The following is a 26,035-nucleotide window of genomic DNA, read 5'->3' as shown; positions in this document are numbered from 1 at the left end:
CAGGTTCTCCACGTGGTACAAAGCTAATACTGACTGAGTGGTGACTCTCCACTCACACAGCAACTAGGAACCCTAGTTCACACCCCACAGAGATTGGCTTTAACACTTCTGCTCTGCAAATTTGCTGTGCACAAGAATCAGAGACTCAGCTGTCTCCCTGAGGGTAAGGGGGAAATCCGTAAGCCCCATCTAGCTAAATCTGAGGTTCCTGTTTTTCACCCCACCCCAGTTTTTTTTTTTCAGCTCCCCAGCCCTGCACAAAGGGAGGAGCTGCTTCTGCATCTGTGTATTTCAAAGCCCTCTGGGAGGCTGTCTGGGGCAGGGAGGCTTGTTGAGTGAATGGATGAGAGAAGGGGGCCCACATGGTACACAATGCCACCATCAGCCTATGTGCCCTCCCTCGGTGCCGGCTCCTCTGACCCCCTCACAGAATGACAGAGATGACCAGGACTGGGCCGGAGCTGCCACCTTATTACAAGAGCTACACTAAGTGGGGGCCAGCATGGCACACAAAGAACTACCTCAGGCTCTCGTAGAACAAGCGAAGAAGACCATCCCCACACCCCACACCCCACACCCGAGAGGTGCCGCACAATTTGTCTCAAAGGTCATATCTCTTGTGTATTAATTTGCTAATCTGAAGCTCTGATTAAAAGGAATGCTTCAGCTCTCAAGGCAGAGCGGTGGGGAATGGAGTCAGGTGCTTTAAACGTGCACAGTGGTCGCCCTGTACTGAGGAAGTGGACACCTCTGCCCTGCAGGAGCCTGTGTCCTGCTGCTCTGGTCCAGAGTGACCTGAATGGAGTAAAATTGCATATTCAGAATGCATATCCATACGGCACCAAATGGCCTCCGTTAGCCCAATTTCAAGATATCCAGATAATGCCCCAGAACTGGAGTCTCTTTCAGGACCAGGAAATTGTCTGAGAGACCGGAGCCCCTGGGGAAGGAAATCGGTTATCTAATTGCAAGAAGGAAGTAAAATGGAGGGATTTGGGCTCTCCTGTCCTGGGCTCTAGCTCTGCACCCCAGCTTTCTCATGAGTTCAGTAGCACTATCATGGCACCTTCAACTTCCCCGTCTCCATGAGACCCAAATGTGCACATTGTCCCCGCGCTTGCTCTCAAAGGGCCACCATCTCCAACTGTCCAGCGCTGTTTCAAAAGGCAGTAGTGCCATAACTGACCTGCCCCCGTCCCCCAGGAGCAGAAGCACACCCTGCTAGGACCCCCGCGAAGCAGTGCTCCATCCTTACCCCATCCCCTTTGGGAGGATGCAGAGGGGCCAGGGGCGAACTGCACGCTGTGGCTGTGAAAATGAGATTCCTGGGGTCGCAAATAGTAGTTGCTCAATTAATGCGAAAGTATCTGCCACAAGTTCTATGTGCTGTCAGCCCCTCTGGGCTCAGATTTTCAATGGAAGTAGGGTATTATGGGAGACACAGAGCATCTGTGAACTTTATGGATTAATTATATGAGAAAAGGTTGTGCTGGGGCGTATGTGTGTGTGTGTGTGTGTGTGTCTGTCTGTCTGCCTGCCTGCCTGCCTACTTGCTTGCCTGCCTGTCTCTCTACAGCTCTAAACTTCTAGGGACTGATATACTTACTGTAAGAGCCTTGGCTCAAAAGCCAGCATCAAGTAATGTAAAATGATGCCCCATTGACACTCATGTGCTGGCCTTGGCCTCACTAGCTCCAGGGTGCTAGGCAATAGGGAGCAGGCTGCATCCTGGGCTGGTGAACAAGCTTCCAGATGGGGCCATAGGCCCTGGATGTAAAGAGCATTCTGCTTCTTCTCATGAGAAGACACAGTCATGCTCTCAGAGTAGCACAGCTGGATTGGGGATTTCTTTATGAAAACAGCTGGATGAAAGGGTTTTATGTAAATCCAGGAGTTGGAAACCAGGGTAAGGGTGGGACTGGGTTCTGTGGTGTTGGCATATTTCTTCTGACTCCTGGATAATGTCAGTCAAGGTTAGGTCAGGATGAGGGCGGCTTAGTCAGTGAGCTGACAGTGACTGAGACCTGACAAGATGCCAGATCCTGTGCCACGTGTCTTCTGTGACTGTTGCCTTTCCTTAATTAGCATGGTAGCTCTACAAAGATAAGTGTTCTTTATCTAAAACATCTGGCATGAAAAAATGTTTTCAAATTGTGGTTGTTGTTTAGGTTTGGGAATACTTCCATATACCTAGAAGATGCCATGGGGAGGGACCCTTATCAGAGTCTGAAAATAATTAATTGTATGCAGTATTTTTGGAGAGTCTGAGCTTTGACAATGGCCTGTCTGACGACATGGGGTGTGGAATTTCAATGCGTAGCGTCAGTCTGATACTTAGCAGATTTTGCAATTTGAGGCCCTCCAGATCATCGATTAAGACAGGCTCTGTGTGAAGCTTGGGAGATGGCGTAGCAGGTAAAGTGCCTGCCCCTCGATCAGATCCCCAGAACCCACAAAATGGATGGATGCCTCCGTGTGTAGCTATTATTCCAGTCTCCTACAGGAGAACAGAGGTGAAGACAGAAGGAAAAGCAATGGACCCTGGAGGCTGCACAGCCTGACGTATGTAGCAGACAAAAGGGCATTGTCTCAAACAAAGGGGAGAGTGCGGCCCAACACCCGAGGTTGTCCTTTGACCTTGACCCATGCACCTACACTCACATACACGAGCACATGCATGTACACAAACACACACGACCACACACACACATCATAGATTCATACCTACATGCAAAGATACTTTTAAATAAACACTCCTCTCCTAATAGTCATACACGGCTGTAATTCACAGAAATGAAGACATTGTTCATGTGAAGGGCCAGTAGGCATGGACGCCAGGTATCTAAAAATGTAAGCCCAAGCTCTTCAACTATGCATGGTGTCACCTTTCCTGTGTGGTTGCCGGACAGCTTACAAAACCTAAGTGTTCTTCATCCTCCCAGCTTCCAGACGGAGGTAAGAGATGGGCTAGCCCAGGTCTGGGTTTTCAGGACTCCTCCTGCACTGGATGGAGAGCAGCCAAGACCAGTTACTCTGAACTAAACAGAAATGCCTTTGGGGGGGGGGGCTCTCCACTGTTGACTAGATCTAACTGTCCCAGCTGCAGTCCTCAGAGGGATTTGCCTTCACCAAGTGTCAGAATGTCTACAGGGGGTGTATGCAAAGAAGCCATGATAAGGAAGCCGGGATTTGGGGCTAATTGCCTTTCTTCTTTCCTTTCCTTCCTCCCTACTAGGGATTGAGCCCCAGGGCCTTTTCACTTCCTAGACATTTGCTAGTAACTGAGCTCTTCCTCCTCCTCCTCCTCCTCCTCCTCCTCCTCCTCCTCCTCCTCCTCCTCCTCCTCCTCCTCCTCCTCCTCCTCCTCCTCCTCCTCCTCCTCCTCCTCCTCCTCCTCTTCTTCTTCTTCTTCTTCTTCTTCTTCTTCTTCTTCTTCTTCTTCTTCTTCTTCTTCTTCTTCTATTTGCTAAGTTGTCCAGGCTGAGCTGGAATTCACACTGTAATCTAGGCAAGCCTTAAACTTGGAGATCTTCCTGCCTCAGCTCCCAGGGTGTAGGGATTGCAGGAATGTACCTCACTGACAAGTCTGATGTGCTCATATACACAGTGGTCAGCTTGGAAGAAACACAAATGACCTCGGCTATCCTTGAGGGCCTCGTGGAGAATGCTGGGAAATGTGAGTCCTGAGGTGGGAGAACGAAATGGTATTTAGGGGGCAGCAAGGCCAGAGGCATCTGGGTGAGGGTGCTCTGGGTCACACTGAGAAAGATCCAGACTTCAGAGATTGGCACAGAGACCATCACGGTCAAGCAGGGAGGGAGTCACAGACTCCAAGACAAATGTCACTCATCTCTGGGGAAATTGGAAATAAAAAGGAAAAATAATACAAAAGTTCAGAATGAAGACTTGGGAAGTGGCCTCAGTTGGTCAAGTACAAAGACCCGAGTTTGAGCCCCAGAACTCATGGAGAAAGCTGAATATTAAGTGTGTGCTTGGAATCCCAGCACTGGTGATACAGAAACAGAAGGACCCCTGGAGTTCACTGGCTAGCCAAACTAGCTCCTGCTAGTGAGACACTCTATCTCAAAGACCAAGAAGAGCAGATCCTGAGGAAGAATATTCAGGGTTAATCTTTGGGTATACAAGTGCACCTACATACTTGTGTGAATGTACACGAATGTGCAGACATGAATGTACACACACATGCACACGTGTGCACATGCTTATGCATACACATACAATAAGATGAACTTTTCCATTAATATTTATCTGATCTTGGCATGGAAAAGGTCTTTCTGAGCACAGTACCCAAAATAGATATCACTTAAAAAAATAAAAAAGAGGTTTGGGGTTTTTTTAATTAAAATTTTAAATTAGTGACATATAAATTAAAACTGCTACACATCAAAAGGGAAGCCACCACATTAATATCCTTAATATGCAAAGGAGATAAGAAACATACTAACAGCCCCAATGGAGAAGTAAGCAAAAACTGGGACAGGCAATTTAGAAAATGATCCACAAATGGCCAGTAAGTGCTGACAGGTGTTCCACCTTCCCTATCATCAAAGAGATGCAAATTGTCACCGCAAATGAGATTTCATTTTCCGCCCATTTGAATCAATGAAACTGATTTAAACCTCACTAGCACTCAGGGTAGCCAGGGTGAGGGGGAAGTGGGCCTGAGCCGGACAGGCCTCCTGCTGCAAACGTGTGCGTGGGTCTAACCTTTCCAAGGGCTCTGAAACTGGGCATCAGAGTGGGAAGCCTGCAGCCTCTTTGGCTGAGCAATTGGCCTTCCAAGAATTTATCTTAAGAAGATAATTAGATGAGGCCTTAAGATGGGTAAACATGGGCGTTCTTCATCTAAATGTGAGCAGGAGATGACTGGTTAACAATAGTGGTGTGTGCAAACCCTTGTGGCTCCCTTTCTAATGGACATTAGGAAGAACGGAGGAGGGCTGCCTTTTATGAGCAGGCTAACCTCATTAGCCAGATTACAGAGTCTATAGAAGATCCCTGGTGTGTGCGTGCATGGGAAGTACTGTTGATGCTGGAATGACCCAGGGGTGCTGGACCTGGGCGTGGACAGAGCAGGACAGGCACAGAGCAGGAAGGAGGATCAGGGAGGACAGAAGGAGGATTTCTGGGGATCACAATGGGGCTGGAAATGAAGGGTCTGGATGAAGCAAAATAAAATACAGACTGTTAAATAAAATTTGAATTTTAGATGGATGGATAAAATATTTTTGGCCTAGAAGTGGGGAGTCTGGCTCAGTTGGAGAATAGTTGCTTTGTGAATTTAGTTTAATCCCTAGAATCCTGGTTTAAAACAAAGAGTCAAGTGTGGTGGCGCATGCTTTTAATTCCAGGGCTGCGAAGGCAGAGATGGTGGATCGGTGGTTCCCTGGAGCTATCTGGGTGGCCAGAGGCTGGATAGCATAAGAGAACCCTGATGGTGGGCCCCCCCCACCCCCCCCACCCCCGGCTGGAAGGTGTGCTCCTCTAGAATCTGGGGATCATGGTATGATCATGAAAGGACCGGGGTTGATGATCTCCAGGGCAGTAAGAGACACCCCCTCATAAAACAAGATGAATGGCTCCCAAAGGAACAACACACAAGGTTGCCTTCTGGCTTCCACATGCAAATGTACCTACACATGGGCACACCTGCACACACATGAATACACACAGGCTTTTAGTTCAACTCTATCCCACAAAGACCCTGAAATATACCAACACTGAAAATTATTTCAGTGTGTGGTATCAACTTTATTTTTTTTTCTGGTGACCCTCTCTGCCCTCGAGAGCAACTTTGATGACTCTGTGGGTTGGCTCAGGTCATCCAGGAGGGACACCGAGTCCATGGCAGCCTTCCTGTGCCCTCCTGTCCCTCTGCCTTAGCTCCAATCCTCTTACCTGAGAAACAGACTTTAGCCTGCCTCTCCTTTACTCCAAGAGTTTTGCAGGACTCAAAGTGTAAGACTTTTGTGACAAAAGAGTGTCATTAAAACCCTTGGCCATCAGGTCCCCTTATGCCGCGCCCGCGCCCATGCCCACCCTGCCTTGGCTTAGCTGCTTACATCTGTGAGATGAAGATAGCAAAGCCTGGCTGCAAAGTTGTCCTGGGAGATTAGAGGAGAAAATGTATGTAAAGTGCCTGGCATACAGTCAGTGCTTAACACACGCTGATCCCCGTCCCTCTGGTCTACACACTCTGCCCACGCTCCTGTCCCTGGCGATTACACAGGGAGCACCCTTCCCCTCTAAGAGGAGCAGCTCCATTTGATCTCTGCCTTGAAGTGGTGGCTGACACTTCACCTACCTTCACCTTCCTCTCAAATCCCAGCCACAGTTCAGTTCCTTATCTCTGCTTCCCACACCCTGGGGGGAGGGAGGAGGGTGCAGGAGGATCAGACTCGCTTTGGTAGCAGCTTGGATAGTGAGAGGAGCCACTGAGAACAGTGCCCTGGTGCCATTTGGAAATGGAGCAGGAGGCATGATGCTGGGGAGCATGAGAGCGCCCTGATGGTGGGGGCTCCCCAAGCTGGAAGGGGTGTGCCTCTAGAATCTGGGGATCATGGCATGATTGCAAAAGGACCTGGGACCTCCCTGATGCACGTGTGTAGGGTGCTCCCTTGATAGAGGAGTGTGCCAAGGGTCAGTGGTGCGGGCATTTCATAAAGTCTTATAAGGGTCTGGGCTCAGATAAACATTGAGAAGGGGTAACAAACAGGGACACCATGAGGACATAGGGCCTGAACCGGGACCCCTGTATCTGTTGTTACTTTCAGGGTCTATATAATACAGCATTAGTGTCACCAGCTCAAGGACCCAAATGCAATCTCTCCAAGCCACACATTGTGGAGGGAGCAATAACCAGGACCTTAGACATTAGGCTGGTGGGAATGGAGGTGAAGGTAAGCCCTCAGACACTGCGTGTGGGATGCAGTGCCTTCAGGTAAACACTGTGAAGCTCAGTATGGACGGTCCTTAAAGAGCTAAACGCACAGCTACCATACGACCCCACCATGGCATTCCCGGTGAGTCTTTGCCCAAAGGATGCCGAGTCAGCCTGCTGCGGAGCCACGTGCACATCTGTGTTGAATGCAGCACTGCTCACAGCATCCTAACTGTAGGACCAGCCTGGATACCCAAGAACACACGCCTGACAAAGAAAGGTGGCATACATCCGCAAGAGGGATTATTGGGTCATAAAGACTAATGATATGGATGGAATCAGATGGTTTGACTGGAAAGGTGGCTTGGTAAGTCCATGCTGTGCAAGTGTGAGGACCTGAATGAGTCCCAGACCAACATCAGCACCTCTATACACAGCCAGGCATGGGGAGCATGCTTCTCATTCCAAAGCTGGAGAGGACAAGACAGATTGCTCTCTGGGGAATTCTGGCCAGCCAGCCTATATTTTATTCTGCAAGTCCCACGTGCCAGTGGACTCAAAAGAAGGGGTACATGGCTCCTCAGGAAGAACACTCAAGGCTGGCCTTTGACTCCACGTGCATGCACACACATGCCTGTGTACCAAATAGTTATATGTACAATGTACACACATGCCATGCACACATAAATGGGTGGAACTAGGGATTAGGATGTTAAATTACCCCAGACTGGGGATGAATATCTCACTTTCTCTCATGTGTAGAATCTAGATTTTACACACACACACACACACACATGCTCACACACACATGTGCAAACATGTGATATAAAAAAATGGAAGTGCACAGGGATGCTCTTGGCATAAAGAGACAGGCAGTAAAAGGGAAGACACTGGAAGATGAATACGGTCAAGTACATGATACATGTGTATGAAATGTCATTATGAGACACATTCCTTTGTACATGGAGTATATATTAATGAAGGAAATACAAAGAAGCTTTCAAAGAGGCTTCTCTCGGGAAGGAGCCTGAAGCACAGAGGCTGTTTGGGTACAGAGCCAGGTAAAAATCCAGCCAAGATGGCCAAGCTCTCAGATAAGATCCTGGTAGCAGCCCATCATGATTTTAAACATGCAACTCAGGAGCTCACAGTTGAAAGGCAGGCGTGTCTTTGTCAAGAGCACTCTGGTAATGTGAAGGTTAGGGGCCTAGTTGAGGTGACCAGACCAGGAGCCCTCAGTTAAGGTGGCTGGAGTCAGGGCAGGAGAGGCCCTCAGTTAAAGGCATGTGCAAGACAGCTGGGAAGCATTGCAGGAGTGTGTAGTCCTAAGATCGTCTAAGAAGTCCTCAATGGATCCAGTTACTGTATCAACTGCACCCCCATCCCCACCCCAGCTGGGTCACCCAATCTGCTGGGGTGCTCCTGGCCTCCCAGACAAGGGTAGGATTGACTTCCATGTTGCTACAGCTTCATTCAGGAGCTCACCTCTTACACTCTGCATTTTTAAAGGCGAGGGAAGGAGCTTTGGAGTAATTGGCATGCTTTATTGGGGTGTTATGTCATCAGTGTTATTAATTATCATTAACAGTCTTAAAATACGCCTATTAATGATCGCGACACAAAATAGCAGTGCAGGTCTTAGCCAAGAGCAGCCTAATTACCTATTAATGAGATGTAAATTTCCCAAGGAAATGACAGAGATGTACAAGAACCACCTTCTAAACTAACATAATAAAGTTAATAATAATAATAGTGTATAATCTAAAGATATTAGTGTTAATTTGAATTCTGACACTGTCTTTAAACAGACCAAGAGAAGTGGAAATCATTTGTACAGATCAAGCCAAGAAGCTCTAATCGGCACTGTTAAGGAAAAATGGATTCTCCCCCCCATCCCCCCCCCATAACATGATCTGGTCTCTGCCGTTGCTGTGTTGAACTCTCTGGTGTTTATTTTCTCTTACTCACCATTTATATCTCTCATATTGTCAAAAACCAATCTGAGCCACCTCAAAGAACTAACTCCAATACAGAACAGAGTTCAAAACCCACACACATACCAAAATCAGTTTAACAGGGCAGAGAAGACATGCACAGTCCCTCTTGATAAACTAGAGCAGCTGGGCTCTGCAATCCGCAAGTCCCAGGAAGGGAGGGAGAGGCTGAGGCAGTAACTGAGTTGCTGGTTTTTAACTGGTCTCATTAGGCAGGCACAGGCTCAGATCTGCAGAGCTAGGGTCCTGGTCAGATGGGACCCAGACCTGCCTGTGGCTATGACAGCAGCCCAGGACACCTGCAGTTGCAATGGGAGGCACCTACCTTCATAGCTGGCACGGAAGCCCTGGGCACTGACTGCATAGTCGCTGATGAGGCTCAGGGACAAGGTGCTGGCCGCGCTGACTATGGTGGCTGGTAGCTGGAAGCCGGTGAGCCTGGAAGACAAAGCGGGTTGAATGAGAAGAATGACATCATTGGGAAAGCACATGTCTCTTATGGATTCATTCAATATCTTCTAATTGAACAGGTACTGTTCTAAATAAAGGATCTAAATACAAGCAGTGTCAGAGTTTGAATATGGCCAGTGTGTTGAAGCCTTGGTCCTCGAGGTGGTATTACTGGGAGGTGGAAGAACCTTTAGGAGGTTGTACTGACAGGTCTTATGTCAACTTGACACACAATTTAGAGTCATCTGAAAGGAGGGAACCACTGTTGAGGAAATGCCTCCATAAGATCTGACTGTAAAGTATTTTCTTAACTAGTGATTGATGTGGGGGTAGGATAAGAGCAGCGGGCTGGTGGTCCTGGGTTCTATAAAAAAGCAGGTTGAGTAAGCCAGCAGAGCAAACCAGTGAACAGCACCCCTCCATAGCCTCTGCATCAGCTCCTGCCTCCAGGTTCCTGCCCTGTTTGAGTTCCTGTCCTGACTTTGGTGGTGAGCAGCAACGTGGTGGTATAAGCCAAATAAACCCTTTCCTTCCCAACTTGCTTTTTGGTCATGGTGTTTCATTGCAGCAATAGAAACCCTGACTAAGGCAGAGGTGGAAGTAGATGAGGCCACTGGCCGTGCTTTTGAAGGGGATGTGAGGACCTATCATGGTACACCATCTCTCATTTTCATAGACTGCCCCAAGGTGTGGAGAGGAGGGCAGAGCTGACATCACCCTAGTGGGGCCACCCTAAGTCCTTCATTTGGTATAAGCCATAGACTCCAAAAAACCTTTAAGTTTTGGACCTTAAATCAATGAAGTGTGAGCTCTGATGTGCCATGAGTCTGAAAGGAGGGAACTCTTTTATCTTAGCTGAGCAAATGATACCAACACGTAAGTATAAACAGAGCTGAACAGTGGGACGGGAGACAAAGGTCTGACCATAGTGCTGTGAGCCTGACCTGTGCTCCAGCCACTTGGAGACATCGCTCCTCAGTGCCTACTCACATAAGTAAGTGTCTCTTCTCTCTTCTTTTGGTTTTGTCTCAAGCTAGTGTTACTTAGGTTTCTATCTCTTAAAACTGACTAAATGCTGATACTGCATGGGACCCGAGAGGCCTTAAAGATCTACTGGTTGAACTACATGAAAATTAAAAGTGTGTGTGTGTGTGTGTGTGTGTGTGTGTGCAAAAATAATGGTAAGAGGATAAAGAGAACACATAAACTGGGAGATCACACAAACCACACATGGCTAAAAGGAGTGCTTGCAAACCAGAAGGCAAGGACAAGGACTCAGACGCACAGATCCTGAAGGATGACCAAAATAGGAAAAACCATGGCTGGAGAGATAGCTAGAGAGGTAAAGCACTGGTTTCAATGCAAAAGCAAGCATCCCAAGCTCTGTCTTCAGATGCCATGTTGAAAAGGGCAAAGGGCTGGGCAGGGCTGGCATGTGCTTCTAGTCCCAGCAATGGGGAGGCAGAGACAGATGAAGCCCTGGAGCTCACTGGTTAGCCATCCTAATCTACTTGGCGAACTCTGGGTCACTGAGAGATCTTGTTTCAAAAAGATGTAGGAGCGGAAGAGCTCGGAGCTGGGTCAGTGGGTAAACTGCTTGCTACATGTCTGAGGGCCTGGATGCAGATCCCCAGCACCATGTAAGAGCTGGCATAACCAGATATATCTATAATTCCAGTGTTAGGAGGCAGAAGCGAGAGGATCTAGGGGGTTTGCTGGCCAGCCAGTCCAGTCAATCAGTGAGTTCCAGGATCAACGAGACCCTATCTGTACAATAAGGGAAAGGAGCTGGAGAGGCGGCTCGGTGGTTAAGAACATTGGGTGCTCTTGGGGAGAACTCAGGTTCAATTCCCAACATACCCATGGTGGCTCACAAGCAATTGTCTGTAACTCCAGTGTCAGGGAATTTGACACTCTCTTCTGTGCTGGAGGTACAGATATGCACGCAGGCTAAACACCCACACACATGAGATATAATAGTAATTACTTTTTAATTTAAAGAGATATCATGGCTAGTGATAAAAGGCACCTGGTATCAACCTCTGGCCTCCACATGCAAACGCATGGGCGTGCACATCACATGTGCACACAAGCACATATGCCTCATAAGCACATAAGAAATTAACGAGTAAATAGTGGATGACACCCCTCTCTTGCCCTCCATATAAACCTGTTGACACATACATGTGGAACTCTACTCTCAAACATTTCACATGCATGTACACACACACACACACACTTTTAAAACACACACAAAAAAAACCCTATGAAAATCAAACCTAGAAATTCACAATTCATTTATTAGATTAGCAAACAGAGTTGGCAAGAGTTAAGGAAATCCAGCCTTGCAGTTATGAAAGAAAGTAAGAGCCTTGACTGCAGAAGACACTCTCCACAAATTAAGGGAAAACAATCGATCTTCCCTAAAGAACACACATTTCCATACCTTTGCCAATTCGATTAACCTTACAATGATTATGCAAACTGAACTGGTAACCTTAAAACTCACTAAGGGAGAGGGCTGGAGAGACAGCTCAGTGGTGAAAGCTGTATTGCCCTTCCAGAAGATTCTAGCACCCACCTCAGGAGACTCAGGACTGCTTGTAATTTCAGCTCCAAAGGATTCAACACCCTCTTCTGACCTCTAGAGTCTCCCTCACATGCATGGCATACGCTCACACAGATACAAATGTACATTTAAATAAAAATAAAACAAGCCCCTTTTAAAAGGAAAATCTCTCAAAAGAAATTTCCAGTACTTGATTCATTAGAGAATTCTAACTATATCAAAACAAATGAACCAATTCTATTAGGCACAATCTCTTCCCAAAAATCTAAAGAGGAAAAACCCTCCCATACTCCTGTAATAAGGCCAGTATTATCATAATAGCAAAGATAGAATAAATAAAGAAAACCAAAGACCAACAACATCCCATATGCACATCAGCCCCCAAATCCTAAGTAAACTCCACAGTAAGAGTAATTAGACACCATGACTGAAGTGGGGGTCACTCTAAGAAGGCAAGGCTGTTTCAGTATTTGAAAACAAATCAGTAGCACAATCATATTAACAGGCCAAAAGCAAAAAAAAAAAATTGCATCTACTGATACAAAAAAAGCATTTGAATAAATTCAATATCTATATTTATGACATGTTTGTTACATATGTATGTCTATATGCACATATACATATAGACATATACATATGTATGTGCACCATATACATGCATATGTATGTATACACATATACTTTCAGAAGCTACAAATAGAAACTTTTTTCAGCTTTGTAAAAACCATTTATAACACACCCAGTTAATGTCCTTTAATAGTGAAAGACTGAACGCTTTCCCCTAAGATTCAAAGCAAGGTAAAGACAGAGCAACCAAAGTAGACAATCAGTAAAAGAAAGGAAGATTCATTTACCAATAAGGACACACAGATGGCAAATAAGTATGAAAAGATGACAAATACCTTAACAATTTATGAAAATGCAAAATTAAAACACAGGGTGAGAGAACCTACTACGCTGATTTCCTACATGGCTTTTTTATACCCACAGATAAGTGTAGCTCTCACACAGATGGTGACTGTTACAGAGACCTGCAACTCATCTCTAGGCAGATAACAAATGGCTGTCAGGTGCCCAGCCCCCAACTGACACTCTACACCAGGATGCCCTAACCTGTGGCAGAGGGCAACTCTCCAAAGAATAGGCAGTAAGATTGCGGGACACCTGCTATGTAACAGTATCTTCTACACTAGACCGGAAAGCTGTACCCATGAAAACTCAGCGATATGACTGCCTAAGAAAGACCCACATAAGACAACATCATGTCAATGTGCAAGAGGGAAACTTCACAGGGTCTTACTCCTAGATGAAGAGCTGGAGGCAGTCAACACCTGCAAAGAGATGGAGAGTCAGTTTTTCTCCAGGGATGCGCATCCTGGTAGGTTATCCAATCCCATGTGGTCAGCTCTAAACACGTGCACATATGAGCACCGCTAAGTGGACTCAAGTTGTACATGTGTATATAAATACATACATATGCATATATGTATAATTGAATAACAAGCAGTCATGAATTTGAAGGGGAGTGGGGGGAACATGAAGGCTTAGAGCAGAGAGAGGGGTCAGGTGGAAATGATGTAAATACAGTATTCACATATGAAATTCTCAAAATAAAAATTAAAAATCCAGTGAGATGTGAGCACTAGGTATTCACACAACTAAGATGAGGCCATGGCTTATGTGATACTGGCGACAGCGTGGAAGCACTGATGATGGAACTATAAAAACATACAGTAACTCTGAAAAGAGCTCAGCAGTTCCTTAAAAAGAAAACTCTCCCAAACACTAATTACACAACACAGCAGCAATTGCACCCCTGGACAATGCCCTTGGAGACATGAGCTTATATCCACACAAAAACCTGTGTGTGCATGTCTACAAAGGAACATTGTTCATAATGGGTCAATTCTGGAAACAGCCCTAATGTCCTACAGTAATGGAGCCCTGGTTAATCATACTGTAGCGCGACCCCACCGAATGCTCCCCCACAACAGAAGGGAAAGAGAATCTGAGACGGGAAGCACAGTGGGTACACCTCCATTGCATCAGGCTAAGTAGAAAAGAAAGTGACCCTCAGAAGACCGTGGAACATGAGACTCCATTTTCTTCAGCACTCACTTGTGGGACAGGACCTCTAACAGGCTCTGATCCCCAGGTCCTGCCCTCACTCCCCTCCCCAGTGATCCCAATTCATGGGGTCTGGGTCTCATGTACCCACTCTCTATATAACCAAACGGGGCCTTGAACTCATGATTTGCTGGCCTCTACCCTCTAAGTGTTGAGATTACAGAAGTACAGTGTAAGTGTGGGCTCTGGACAGCCTTCTTTAAATGGCCAAAGTAGTGGGGTGGAAAAATGGATGAGTGGGTTAGAGATGGTGTGGGGGAGGGGGAGAATGGGGTGACCCTGAAAGGAGTGGGCAATTTTTGTGTGATGGAATGGTGCTGTGGCTTGGTAGCATGTGGAGGTTACAGAATCTGTTGTCATAAAAAAAATGACACAGAAGCATTACTGGTGGGCTCTGTCTGGACCAGTCTTCCCAGGTTCTTGGCATGTTGCTGAAAGAACTGACAATGTACAAATGCAGAGCAAAGTGGGAAGAGGGTTGACTCAGAAGCAAAGTGGAGGTACAGAGCAGACAGGCTGCAAGAGAGCGGCGGGCTCTGAATGAGAATTACAAGGACCTGGGTACCGGTTGAGAATATTGTGAGCCTAGGGTTTGTTGCTAGGAGTGAGATATAGGTGGGCTCCTGTTTTGATTGGTAAACTTGGATAATATAAGTAGCTGTTCATTGTGTATGGATTTCCCATGATGCATCTGTTTAATCATATCCTTGCTATGAGGTGACAAACAGGGAGCATCCCGAAAATCCACTCAGAGAACAGTTTCCCTTACTGTGCATGCACCCCCAAACCAGTCTAGACTGGGTCGGCCCACTCCCATTAGTTTCAAGATATGTTTGGCCACAAAGCAGCGCTTACTAGGGGTTGATGAAGAACTAACAGAATGACTTGATTGTGTGGTGACTGGGTGTGTGCAGCTCAATGCAGGTGGCATCCCAGGCTGCTAAGTCGATTGCTTGGAAATGAGTGTGCAGTTTAAACCAACAGGGTCCGGGGTGCGTAAGCTATTCCTACACTCGCCTGCTGCAGAAGTATACACATCTGTGGCAGGAACATCAGCCTCCTGGCTTTCACTGGGTTCCAGTCATGCGAGATGCAAGCATTGGAGAAGTCTGAGTGAAAGGTAATCAGGAGCTCTCTGTACTTTAAGACTTTTGCAAGTTCTTAAGAGTCTGCCATTGTGTTTGTGCCTTTTCCTGTTGCTTAGGTAAAATACTGTGACAAGAGAAACTTAAGGAAGAAGGATTTGTTCTGGCTCACAATTCAAAAAACAGAGTTCCCCATGGCAGGGAGTCAAGATAATAGAGCTTGAAGCAGCTTGTCACATCACACCCATAATCAGGAAGAGAGCAATGGATGAATGCTAAGCCACTGTCTCCTTCTGATTCAGCCTAAGGAATGGTGCCACTCACAGTGGACATGTCTTCCCACCTCAGGCAATCCAATACAGATGATCCCCACAAGTGTCTGCAGAGGCTCATTTCCCAGTGGATTGTAGGTTCTGTTTATAGTTAATACCAACCAGCACAGTGATTATTTCAAAATTAAAAGCTAAAAGAAAAATATGTACATGGTTCATGGTGTATTTCTATATAATTGAGACTTCCATTGGCTCTAACCTCAAATTAGCATCCCTGGATTGGACCTCGAACTTGCAGTAAAACGTTGTCAGGCCGTGCAGCTCCCTCCCCCGTAGCACCATCTGGGCTCTCACTGGTGATGGACTGACCCCATAACCACAGCCAACGAATGCCACAGATCTCTACTCACTTAGACATTAGTTGTTTGTGTACCAAATTCTGCCTCACTCTCGATGGCGGCTTTTGCCAGTGGCAGATCTCTGCTGGCTCCTCACTTCCAATGAGGCTCGGGCACTAACTGGCTCTGATCACCCAACCCTACCCCTATGACTCATTACCTATTGGACCAGCCCAGTTCATAGTAGCTACCACTGACCCCTCATCCATATCTATCAAAATGATGTTGGTGGGTTCCATGTCTCAGATTCAGTCTAGGTAGTGCCTTCTCCTTCAGAGACAAATAGTGAGACTCATTTCTTAATGACACACAGTATCACATTGTTACAAATCAATATGAAATGTCCTCCACTGGCATATGAACCTTGGTCTCTAGCTGATACATTTCCTTCGGAGGTTATTGGACATTTCAGGACATGAGGCCCAGATGGTAACCCCAGGCTACCAAGCCTTGCAGGTTTTAGCCAAGCCCCACCTCTGGTCCTTCTTGCTTCTTACTGATCTATCAAGGTCTGAGGAGTTCAGCCATGCTCTCTCGCTGCTATAGACCCTGTGTACCTTTGTCATCATGATGGACTGTACCCTTTAAAACCATGAATTCAGACAAATCCTCCCTCCTCTGAGTTTCTTCTATTTAGTGGTGTTTATCTACCACAATGAGAAAAGTAACCAAGGCTATGGGGAACTTCCAGATGGCCAGGGCTCATTTTGTGCACATGTCTTTGACAATCCTCTACCAAGTAGAAACTGTGGCTATTGGTCCCCAAGTTAGTTCCATGATGCTTCTGTGCTGTCACTTACAGATTCCTAGACACTAGCTCATTGGTACTATATTGACACAAGCTGAGAATAGCTAATGTAAACTGTCAACAAACAATTACAGTTTTATCACTTGCAATATATGGGACTGCAGTTTCCTAGGCATTTCCTCTAATCGAGTATTTACCAGCTCTCTCTGCTGCTTCCTCGGGTTGGTAGATAATTCTGGCACGAACACTCAAAGGCACTGACGCTGGAGTTGGGGAGAATTCAATCTTGGTTATTTGGAGACATAAAGCATCCTTTTCCTTCTTCCTCTACTGGCCCACTCCCTCTGAGGCCAACTCTGGTCTAGCTGCTGACTCTGAGGCCAGAGGAAACATGTTGCCTATTGGTAAGAGCAGGTCTGACTTGAGGTCTTTCTACACTTTTGTCCAAAGTTAAAGACATGAGGGTTCTTCAGGAGCAGAAGCCACAGTTAGGAGAGATACATGTTAAAAGGGAAGTAGGGAAGTCTAGTTCTGTTGTTGCTAGGATCAGCCATATAGACTAAATATATAGTGCTCCACAGATGAACATGGTCAGACTTGCAAAGTCTCTGCTTCCATTTATGGTGCGTTCATCCATTCTCATTCTCTGTCTCTCTGTCTCTCTGTTTCTCTGTCTGTCTGTCTGTCTGTCTGTCTGTCTGTCTGTCTCTCTCTCTCTCTTTCTGTGTGTGTGTGTGTGTGTGTGTGTGTGTGTGTGCATGGCTGTCTGTCTGTCTGTCTGTCTGTTTGCAATCTTGTCCAGAGTAACCCAGAACACTGGGAACTGGCAGTATCCAACCTCCAACCACTCTTAGTTCAGACCCACCCTCAGATTTCTACATTTCTTAGAGTCAAGAGCAGAATTCCTGAGGAGTGCCACATGCTGTCTGCCTCTGCCCTGCCATATTGTCTGCTCCACTTCCTTCCTGGCCCCATCCCTCCCATCTTCTTCAGTGGGAAGCATTTCAGGGGTTGAGGCAGTGGTCTGTCCAGGGTATGGGCAGTAAGGGAGTACATTTCTGGCTGAGAATTTGAGACAATAATGACAATGACTCTGAAATTCTACTTCCTGCCTTGTGCACAAGCCAAATGATGTCCCTGTGCTCTTCCCCGTGTCTCTCTGGTCCCCATTCTTGTACATCATCACTGGCTTCCATTCCATCCATGCCCATGCCCCAGTCCTAAGATACATATTCTGCCTCCTTTTCAAAGTATTCTCTTTTCTCCTCAACTCACAACTCATCTAATGGACTCATCCTCGTCATCACATTACCACTGGACAAGGCATCTTGACTTGACTAGTCTACTCTGCATGCACAGGTCCCTGCAGAAGTCTATGGAATTCTCAAGGATGCCAGGTAGCCTAGAATTTCTAGGCTTTCCTCCAAGGCTCAGGGAAGCAGTGACTTCCCAGCCCTGCTGAGGTCCAGCCTGGCTATGACCTGGCCTTTTTCATGGAAGTGTGGGGAGCATGCTGTATCTAGGAGGGAGATCTTTTTGCTAAGTCCTGCTCTGGTCCCTTGTTGTCCTGATCCTATAACTTAGTCAGCTAGGATCCCTGGATCATTCCATGGAACAGAAAGCCAGTAAGCCCTTTTTAGAACTCACACCATTAGAAAGAGGTAAGCCTCGATGAATTGAGCCATTGGGATGGGAAGGTGTTGGAACAGTGCTTTCAAGTGTAGCTTTTACATTATCAATTTCAGGGTGGGCAACAGATCAAGAGATCAAGAGATATTGGGAACGGAGTATGGAGTCAGATGTAGTGGCTCACATCTGTAGTCCTAGCTCATCGAACAAGAGGACTGTTTCAAGTTCAGAGCAGCCTGTCCTACCTAATGAGTTAAGGCCATCCTGGGCTGCAGAGAGAGACACTGTCTCAAAAGTCCAAAAGGACAAAAAATAAATAAAATAAAAAGAAGAATTGGTCGGAGTTCCCAAGAAGATGGGGTTGCCACTGTGAATGCCACATGGGGAGTCACTGGGGTCTGCAGGAGGCAGAGGGTTCAGGGAGTGTGGGGCTGAGTCCTTTATTGTGGCTTGCAGGGAAGCACAAGGCAAGACGGGACAGAAGCTTTGGTGGCTCAGGACCCACTCCATGGGCATGATGGCTTGAGATCCAAGCCCTGGAGGAGTTTCCCTGGAGAGTGCAGTAGAGGCGGAAGATGGCTTTAGGGTTGCCTTGATAAAGAGCAAGATTCTGGTTTTCCTCTTACATCATAGCCCATGTCCTTCCTACCCAAGATATCAATTCATCAGAAAAAATATGATTAATGTCCACACCTGACCTCTCCTGACCCAAACCCTGTTTTCCTCCAAGCACTGATCCCAGGCATCAGAAGACAGTTATTGAAGCTGTTGTATTCAGATCAGGTCCTCCTGAGCAGATGGAAGACTCCATGCATATTCTGCTCAACCTACAGGGAGGCTTTTGGGTGGATGGATGGATGGCGGATGGGTGGATGGATGCATACATCTACTATTTGGCACTCCTATGTACAGCCACACAGTCTCAAAAGTATCCATCCTAAAGATATGGCCACCAGGATGGAGAGACTCTCAGATGTGGGCTGAGGAACTCAGTGACTTGATAGAAATCCTCCAGTCCCTTGAGGTGGAGGCAGGAGGATCTAGGGTTTGCCAGCTACTTAGTCTAGCTAAATCCCCAAGTTTCAGATGAAAGAAAAAAGTGAGTCCGTGTATTTAAAAACAAGGTGGAGGAGCTGGAGAGATGACCCAGTGTTTAAGAGCATTGACTGCTCTTCCAAAGGTCCTGAGTTCAAATCCCAGCACCCACATGGTGGCTCACAACCATCTATAATGGGATCTGATGCCCTCTTCTGGCATGCAGGTATAAATGCAGATAGAGCACTCATACACAAAATAAATAAGTAAATCTTTAAAAAAAAAAAAGAATTGGGGGAAAAATCCCAAAGTGGGGAGCAACTAATGCCCAAGGTTTACCTCTGACCTCTATGGAGTGAGGCTGACACCTGAAATTGACCTCTGCCCTTGGCGTCATAGAATAGACTGAGACACCAGGACAAAATAGGCAGCCTTGAATATGGCCTTCCTGGAAAATACTCTGGAAAGAGAGACTTTGTAAAACATGTCATGAAGGAGGGTCAGAAGAAAGTGCTTGGAAAGTAGAGGGGAAACCAGGAAGCCCCTGGAGGATGGGGCTGCTACCAGTTTGGGAGGTGATTTAAACATGGCCTATTGTTCTTTTGGGGAAGGCTGAGGAGGCCCCATTACCTAGCATAGCTCCTCTCCAACATAAGTGTCCGGGTGTTCACTGATTAAACAGAGACTTGGGGCCTGCCACGTGCATTCAGCATAGGCAAGCCAGTGCTTGTGAGGCTTTTAATAAACCAAGGTAGGGACCAGGGGAGATGGCTCAGTCGCAAAAGTGCTCGCCTTGCAAACATGAGGGCCCAAGTTAGATCCCCTAGAATTGACTTGGAAAAAAAAATCCAAGCATGGTGGCACAGGCTCACAGTCCCGATGCTGAGAAATGGAGACAGAGAGAACTGGGGTGTACCAGCTGGTTAGCCGAGCCAAATCTGTGAATTGTAGGCAAAAAGCAAAAGCCCATGTCTCTAAAGACAAGGTGAAGAACAACTGAGAAAGGTGCCCCAAGTTTACCTCTGACCCCCTCAGACACACACACACATACACACACACACACACACACACACACACACACACACACACACACATGCGTGTGCATGTACTGGGGTTCTATGGAACTTTCTTTGGGTACATGACATGCTCAGAGAAGGCTGATCAGGGAAGCCCAGGCAGTTGCTATACTGGCTGCTGCTCAGAACCTAGGGAGTCTTCAATTCCGCCCAGCTGTATGGAGATCTGAGGCCCTGGCGATAAAAGCCCTTGTCTGAGGGCTATCCGTGCATATCGCTACTCTTGATCTTAAAGAGCCCAACTAATATAGAATTATCTAGGAGTAAACAGTAATATAGCCAATTGGGCCTTTATTGAATGGTTCTTATTTAAGGCTCTTAGCACATCAAACAATGATATCCAAAAAAGTCATGTCAATTGACCTTGGGAAGAAAAGAGCAAATGTAAGCAAATTTGTCAGACTGACAGGCTAGGCAAATAGTCTTTTGATTTGCCGGCAGCCCTACACCAGACAGCAGCCACTAGTTAGATACATAAACCATTAAGCTAAAAACAGAACTATCATTATGGGCATCATCTAGTAATTTGCAGGTAATTGATGGACATTAGTCATAATCACACACAATGCACAGACCCCCTCCCATACCCCTAGAGACCCATGCTTTCCCTGGAAATTCCTATTTGCATTGCATCAAGAGCTTCCCAAACTGGGAAACAGAAAAAAAAAATCAGGTTCCCTGTACATTGTGGTGAATGGTGAAATGCTCTCCGAAATGACAGAGCCAGAGAAGCTAGCTCAGAGAAGCCGGGGAGTTTCTACATCAGCCAAGAGACCACTGCCTCTGTTGATCCTGGAGTCCTTAAGTCTGCAGTGATTAGAAAACAGAGCAGCTTGGGCTGGGGCTGCCCCAAGAGCTGAAGACTCTGATACTGCTGTTTGATGTCCTGAGAGCCTTAAATCCCCATCTTCTCAGGCGATCTGGCATTTGGCTGCTGCCTACTGAAAGGACAATTCAACCCCCAAAAGCTTTTCTCTCCAGCGGGCCCCAGTCTCCGCTGAGGATTCCTTCTGCTTCTAGAAACCTCTGCGCTCAGCTGCACAGGTGTGTTTCTTTGGAGAGAACCAATACTAGGACTTCTTGGATGGGGTGACAGTAACTCCCAAGTCCCCGGGGACACTTCTAGTATGTGTACTAGCGTCAGAACCAAGAACTGGAGTCAGAAAATGCCTGTTTGCTAAAGACAAAACTAGAAAATCTGCGATGCCCAGGCAGAATGCCAATGTGCCAAGCATGGGCCTGTCAGAGCAGGGTATTTTCCAGAATACTGCTGCTTCTGGACCTGCCAACTGTGTACCCAGGCCGTTTTGCAGAATGCCATGCAGGGGGTGTGAGCAGACTTCCCTGGGGAGGCGAATAAGTCATGTCCCATATAAAACTGAGCCCCGGCTCTGAGGCATCATGAAGAGGTGCCCCAGGGTGATACTGGGAGCTTACAATAACTCTGGGATAGTGTACGCCCAACCAGTATTGGGTGTTATCAATCAGCACTTCTCTCGGGAGTTTAGAACCATGGGTTCTAGCCTCATCATCGAGTTGTCTCCCATCATAGCATCTTTGCAGAGCTGTGGAATTGGGCATCATTGTGACACAAAATAGGTGTCATGGGATGCTCCACGGTGCAGACAGAGAAATAGCCCTGCAGACCTGCCCATATGTTTGCAACACAGGCAGGCTATAGACACACAGAGCACCACCTACCACCATGCATCCACAGAACCACCCATCACACAGTATGGACAGAGGAGGTCATCCAGGGGCTCACCAGCTGCATGGCCCACTGCAGTGGGAGCCACTACGGTGTACAAGTATATTGCAAACATATGGGAGAGAAAGATAGGGGGAAGCGATTGAGCACCATTAAAAGAGACAGAACTGGGCAAGGATAAAGAGTAATGATAGCCTATTGTGAGTAGCCAGCCCTACCATCGGAGGCCATGGTAAAGTCCCAACCAGTGTTGCTACTGAGGGCCATGTCTGGGTCCATGGCTATACAGTGGCAGGGGTTGGTTTTGATATCTTGGACTCATATTACCACTAAAGATCATGGGGATGTCCTTGGTCTCTGCTGCCAGGGACCGAGTAGAACTGGCCCCACCCCTCACCTGGACAGCACAGCAGAGTTGGTCCTGGTGGTGGTGGTGGCAGGGACGAGCCGGCCCTGTGGGCGAGAGCACAGGAGTGTGGGCGCTGCCACTCCCCAGGGAAGTCTGCTCACCTCCTGTGAATGGCATTTGACACCATGGCCTGGGTACACAGTTGGCAGCCCCAGAAGCAGCAGTATTCTGGAAAACACCTCTGCTTTCATGAAAGCAAAAGAGCTGGACATGCTCCTTGAAGGCTGCAACACTCAGGAGAGTGCACCCTGCATTTTACCTGGGTGTCAGAGAAGAGCTGGCCCTAGAGGAAAGGGTGCAGGTGAGACAGCCCTGTGGATGAGAGTTTGGGAGTGCTGGCCTCACTGCTCCCCACACCCCTCTTGCCGCCTACCTTAGAGGTCAGAAGAGCTAGCCAGAATGGGCCCTGTGCCTTGCCTGGGCAGCATAGTGGAACTGGCCCTGATGGCCAACGCATGGGTGAGCCAGCCCTGAGGTGATGAGAGCAGGAGAGCTGGCCCAGCCCCTCGCTGCCTGCAGCACTTGAGAAAGTGGGCCTTGCACCTTGACTGAGCAGCACCACAGAGCTGGCTCTGGAGGCACAGGTGTGGATGAGGCAGCCCTGAGTGCAAGAGAGTGGGAGAGGTAGCCCCACCTCCTTCAGGTGGCAGCACTGGGTAACTGTGCTGGAGTAGTGTTGGGGAACTTGCCCCCAAGGTGCAGACAAAGGAGAGCCAGCAGGCCGACCAGTTGGGCTGCCACCCAGGCCCAGATCCAGGGCTTTGATTTGGTCCACCCCAAAATCTACATCATCTGTGAACTGTTATGGTGAGCCAAAGGGGAATCTAAAACTGTAGGATATCCACGATGCAGGCCAACAACAGGATGACCAGGAAATGTTCCAGTGAGGATCCAATATCGATGCTGTTATAGAAAGTAGAGATCTCAAACTAAACCAATGACTCAACGCTATGACTAGTGACTTGCTGTGGTTCCACAATGAGATGTTTTCTATGCTTTTTTTGGTTTTGCTTGAGTTTTGGAGGCTGTTTGTTTGTATGTGTATGTTTTATTCAGGGGGGGAAGGCTGCAAGGACATAGGGCAGATATGAGGGGGAGTGGGGTATATGATGTGAACTTATAATCAATAGAAAAGTTTAAAATCAGATGTCATAGGATATTGAGTTTAACAGGGTAGGGGTCTGGTAGTCTTCAAGTCAATTCTAAGAGCGGAGACTGAGCAACAACTACATACCTTCCACTGTCAGTCTCTGTCTCTGTCTTTCTGTCTCTCTCTCCCCTCCCCCCTCTCCCTTCACCTCTTTGGTGTATGTGTGTCTTAGGTATGGATATAGGCTTATATGTGTGCTGTGTGTGCACCCCAACTGGTTGTGTATGTGAGTGCACAGACATGGAAGCCAGATGTTGACATTGGATTTCTTCCTCCATTTCTCTTCACTGTATTCAAAATTATTTACGCTGATTTATTTTGTATGTGGGGTCAAGTGTGTGTCATAGGGGTGCACATGGAGGTCAGAGGACAGCGTACAGAAGTGAGCTTTCTCTTTTCACTATGTGGATCCCAAGATAAAACTCAGGTCATCAGACTTGGCGGCAAGTGCCTTTGCCCATGAAGTCATCCTGTGAACACCCCACCTTATTTTGTACAACAAGGTCTAAACCTGGAACTCACTAATTTGGCCAGCAAGCTGCAGGGACTGTCCTATGCATCTCCATACCACTAGGATTACGGACTTACACAACCGTGCCCTGGATTTTACATGGGCGCTGGGGATGAGAACTCAGGTCCTCCACCCTTGCATATCAAACACGTTATTGACTGAGCCATCCCTGCCAGTAGTCACTAAGAATGTGCAATTGAAATCTTTCATCTTTCAATTTATATTTTTGTTTTAGCTACTGTAAAGTAGCTAAAACACACACACACTATTGTCTGGTTCTTACTATATAATACGTGAGGCTGATAGACTGTTCTTTTGACCCAAGGAACATCATGGGACAATGGCAAATGCACTTCTGGTGCCTTAAATGAATGTTGAGGAACTTTTCCATCATTGCACTAAAGGTTCTGAGAAGTCCTGCTGCAAGGATAAAGAACACAGTTACAGCAGCAGACCCCGGAAGACCTGGGCATGAACAGTCTTGTTTCTGGCAGCAACATGGGAAGCCTAAGCAAGATATTGCCTGAGATTTGCTCTGGATCTAATAGATTCAAGAAAAAGGCCCGAAGCTGACTATTCCCACTGGTAACATTTAGTAACTTTTGCTCATAGTCATTCATGCGACAAATATCCACTGTGCGCCTGATTAAATGTCACTTTCTAGGCTAGCTTCTGAGGGTAGATATTCACAAGGCATGAGTGTCTCTCAAGGAGCTCATCCTCAAAGGGAGGCATTGACAGGGCTGGGGAGTCCACACAGTCGGTGAAGTGCTACCCAAGCACCAGGATCCAAATTCAATTCCCAGCACCACGTACGAGTGTGTGTGGTGGTGTGCCTATAGTCCCGGAACTGAAAAGGTGAAGACAGAAGGATCCTCTAAAATCACTGGCCAGTCAACCAAGCCAATCAGCAGCCTCCAAGTTCAGTAAGACACCCTGTCTTAAAAAGTATATGTATATATGTGTGTGTATGTGTATACCATACCCCAATATCAGACACACACACACATACACACACACCACATAGAGGCAATTACATAAATGTATCCAGAAACCAGCCACTTCTCAACAGCACACTCCCATCATCCTGGTCCAGCCCAGCCCAGTTGCTGCTCTCTCCTCTGTCACCGACATCACCTCCCAAGCAGGGGACTTAGTTCCCCTTCTGAACACCTGTGGACCATGCTCAGCACAGAAGCAGGCAACAGCATCTGAAGACAGAGCAGGCTGCTTCTCTGCTCAGGATTTTCAAGGCCTTCCCTTTGATTTGGAATAGAAGTACACATCTTCATAATTACCTGAAAGTCTCTCTCTCCCTCCCTCCCTTCCTCCCTCCCTCTCTCCCTTTCACAGGTAGCCCCGCCCCACTTGCTCTCTCTAACCACAAAGGGCCACTGCCACCTCTCAAACACTGGGCTGGTGTCTGCCTCAGGCCCACACCTCCTGTCCCCACAGCTTTCTGCAGCCATCTTCCCCAGCTGTGTGAAGTGGTTTCCTTGTCTTCTGCAGGTTTCTGCTTGTACCTGCACCAAGGACCTGGAGCACAACTCTGTTACATGGGGCGGACTTCTTCCTGTCTGGTTTCTGATCTTCCTATTCTGTGTTTTCTTTGAAACAATGACCAACCTTTGAAATGTTCTCTGATTGATCCTTACTCATAGATTTTCATTACACTTACTTACTGACTGACTGACTGGCTGACTGACTGACTTACTTACTGACTGACTGACTGACTGACTGACTGACTGACTGACTGACTTACATATTGTGTTAGGGGAGCAGCTGTATCTACATGATCTTGTGGACAATTTATGATAGTCAGTCTTCTTCCAGTGTATAGAATTTGGGGGTTGAGCTCTGATTGGTAGTGAGTATCTTGACCTGCTGAGCCATCTCCCTGGCTCACAGCCTCACTTTTCTAACCACTTTACCAATGAGATCATTAATCTGTATGGCCAGAGATTCACCATTGT

General features: G+C 47.1%; 1 protein-coding gene across 1 annotated transcript in view; it reads right to left on the bottom strand.

Annotated features, from left to right (window-relative positions):
• Positions 1-26,035, bottom strand: part of Csmd2 (CUB and Sushi multiple domains 2) — a 563,664-nt gene that overhangs the window by 430,060 nt on the left and 107,569 nt on the right. Inside the window, exon 3 of the mRNA XM_052177421.1 lies at positions 9,221-9,333. Coding sequence (XP_052033381.1) covers positions 9,221-9,333 — 113 coding nt within the window. The remainder of the gene's footprint in view (positions 1-9,220; positions 9,334-26,035) is intronic.

The sequence above is a fragment of the Apodemus sylvaticus genome, chromosome 3 (genome assembly GCF_947179515.1).
Source record: "Apodemus sylvaticus chromosome 3, mApoSyl1.1, whole genome shotgun sequence".
Lineage (NCBI taxonomy): Eukaryota > Metazoa > Chordata > Mammalia > Rodentia > Muridae > Apodemus > Apodemus sylvaticus.
This window is presented reverse-complemented; position numbering and strand designations above follow the sequence as displayed.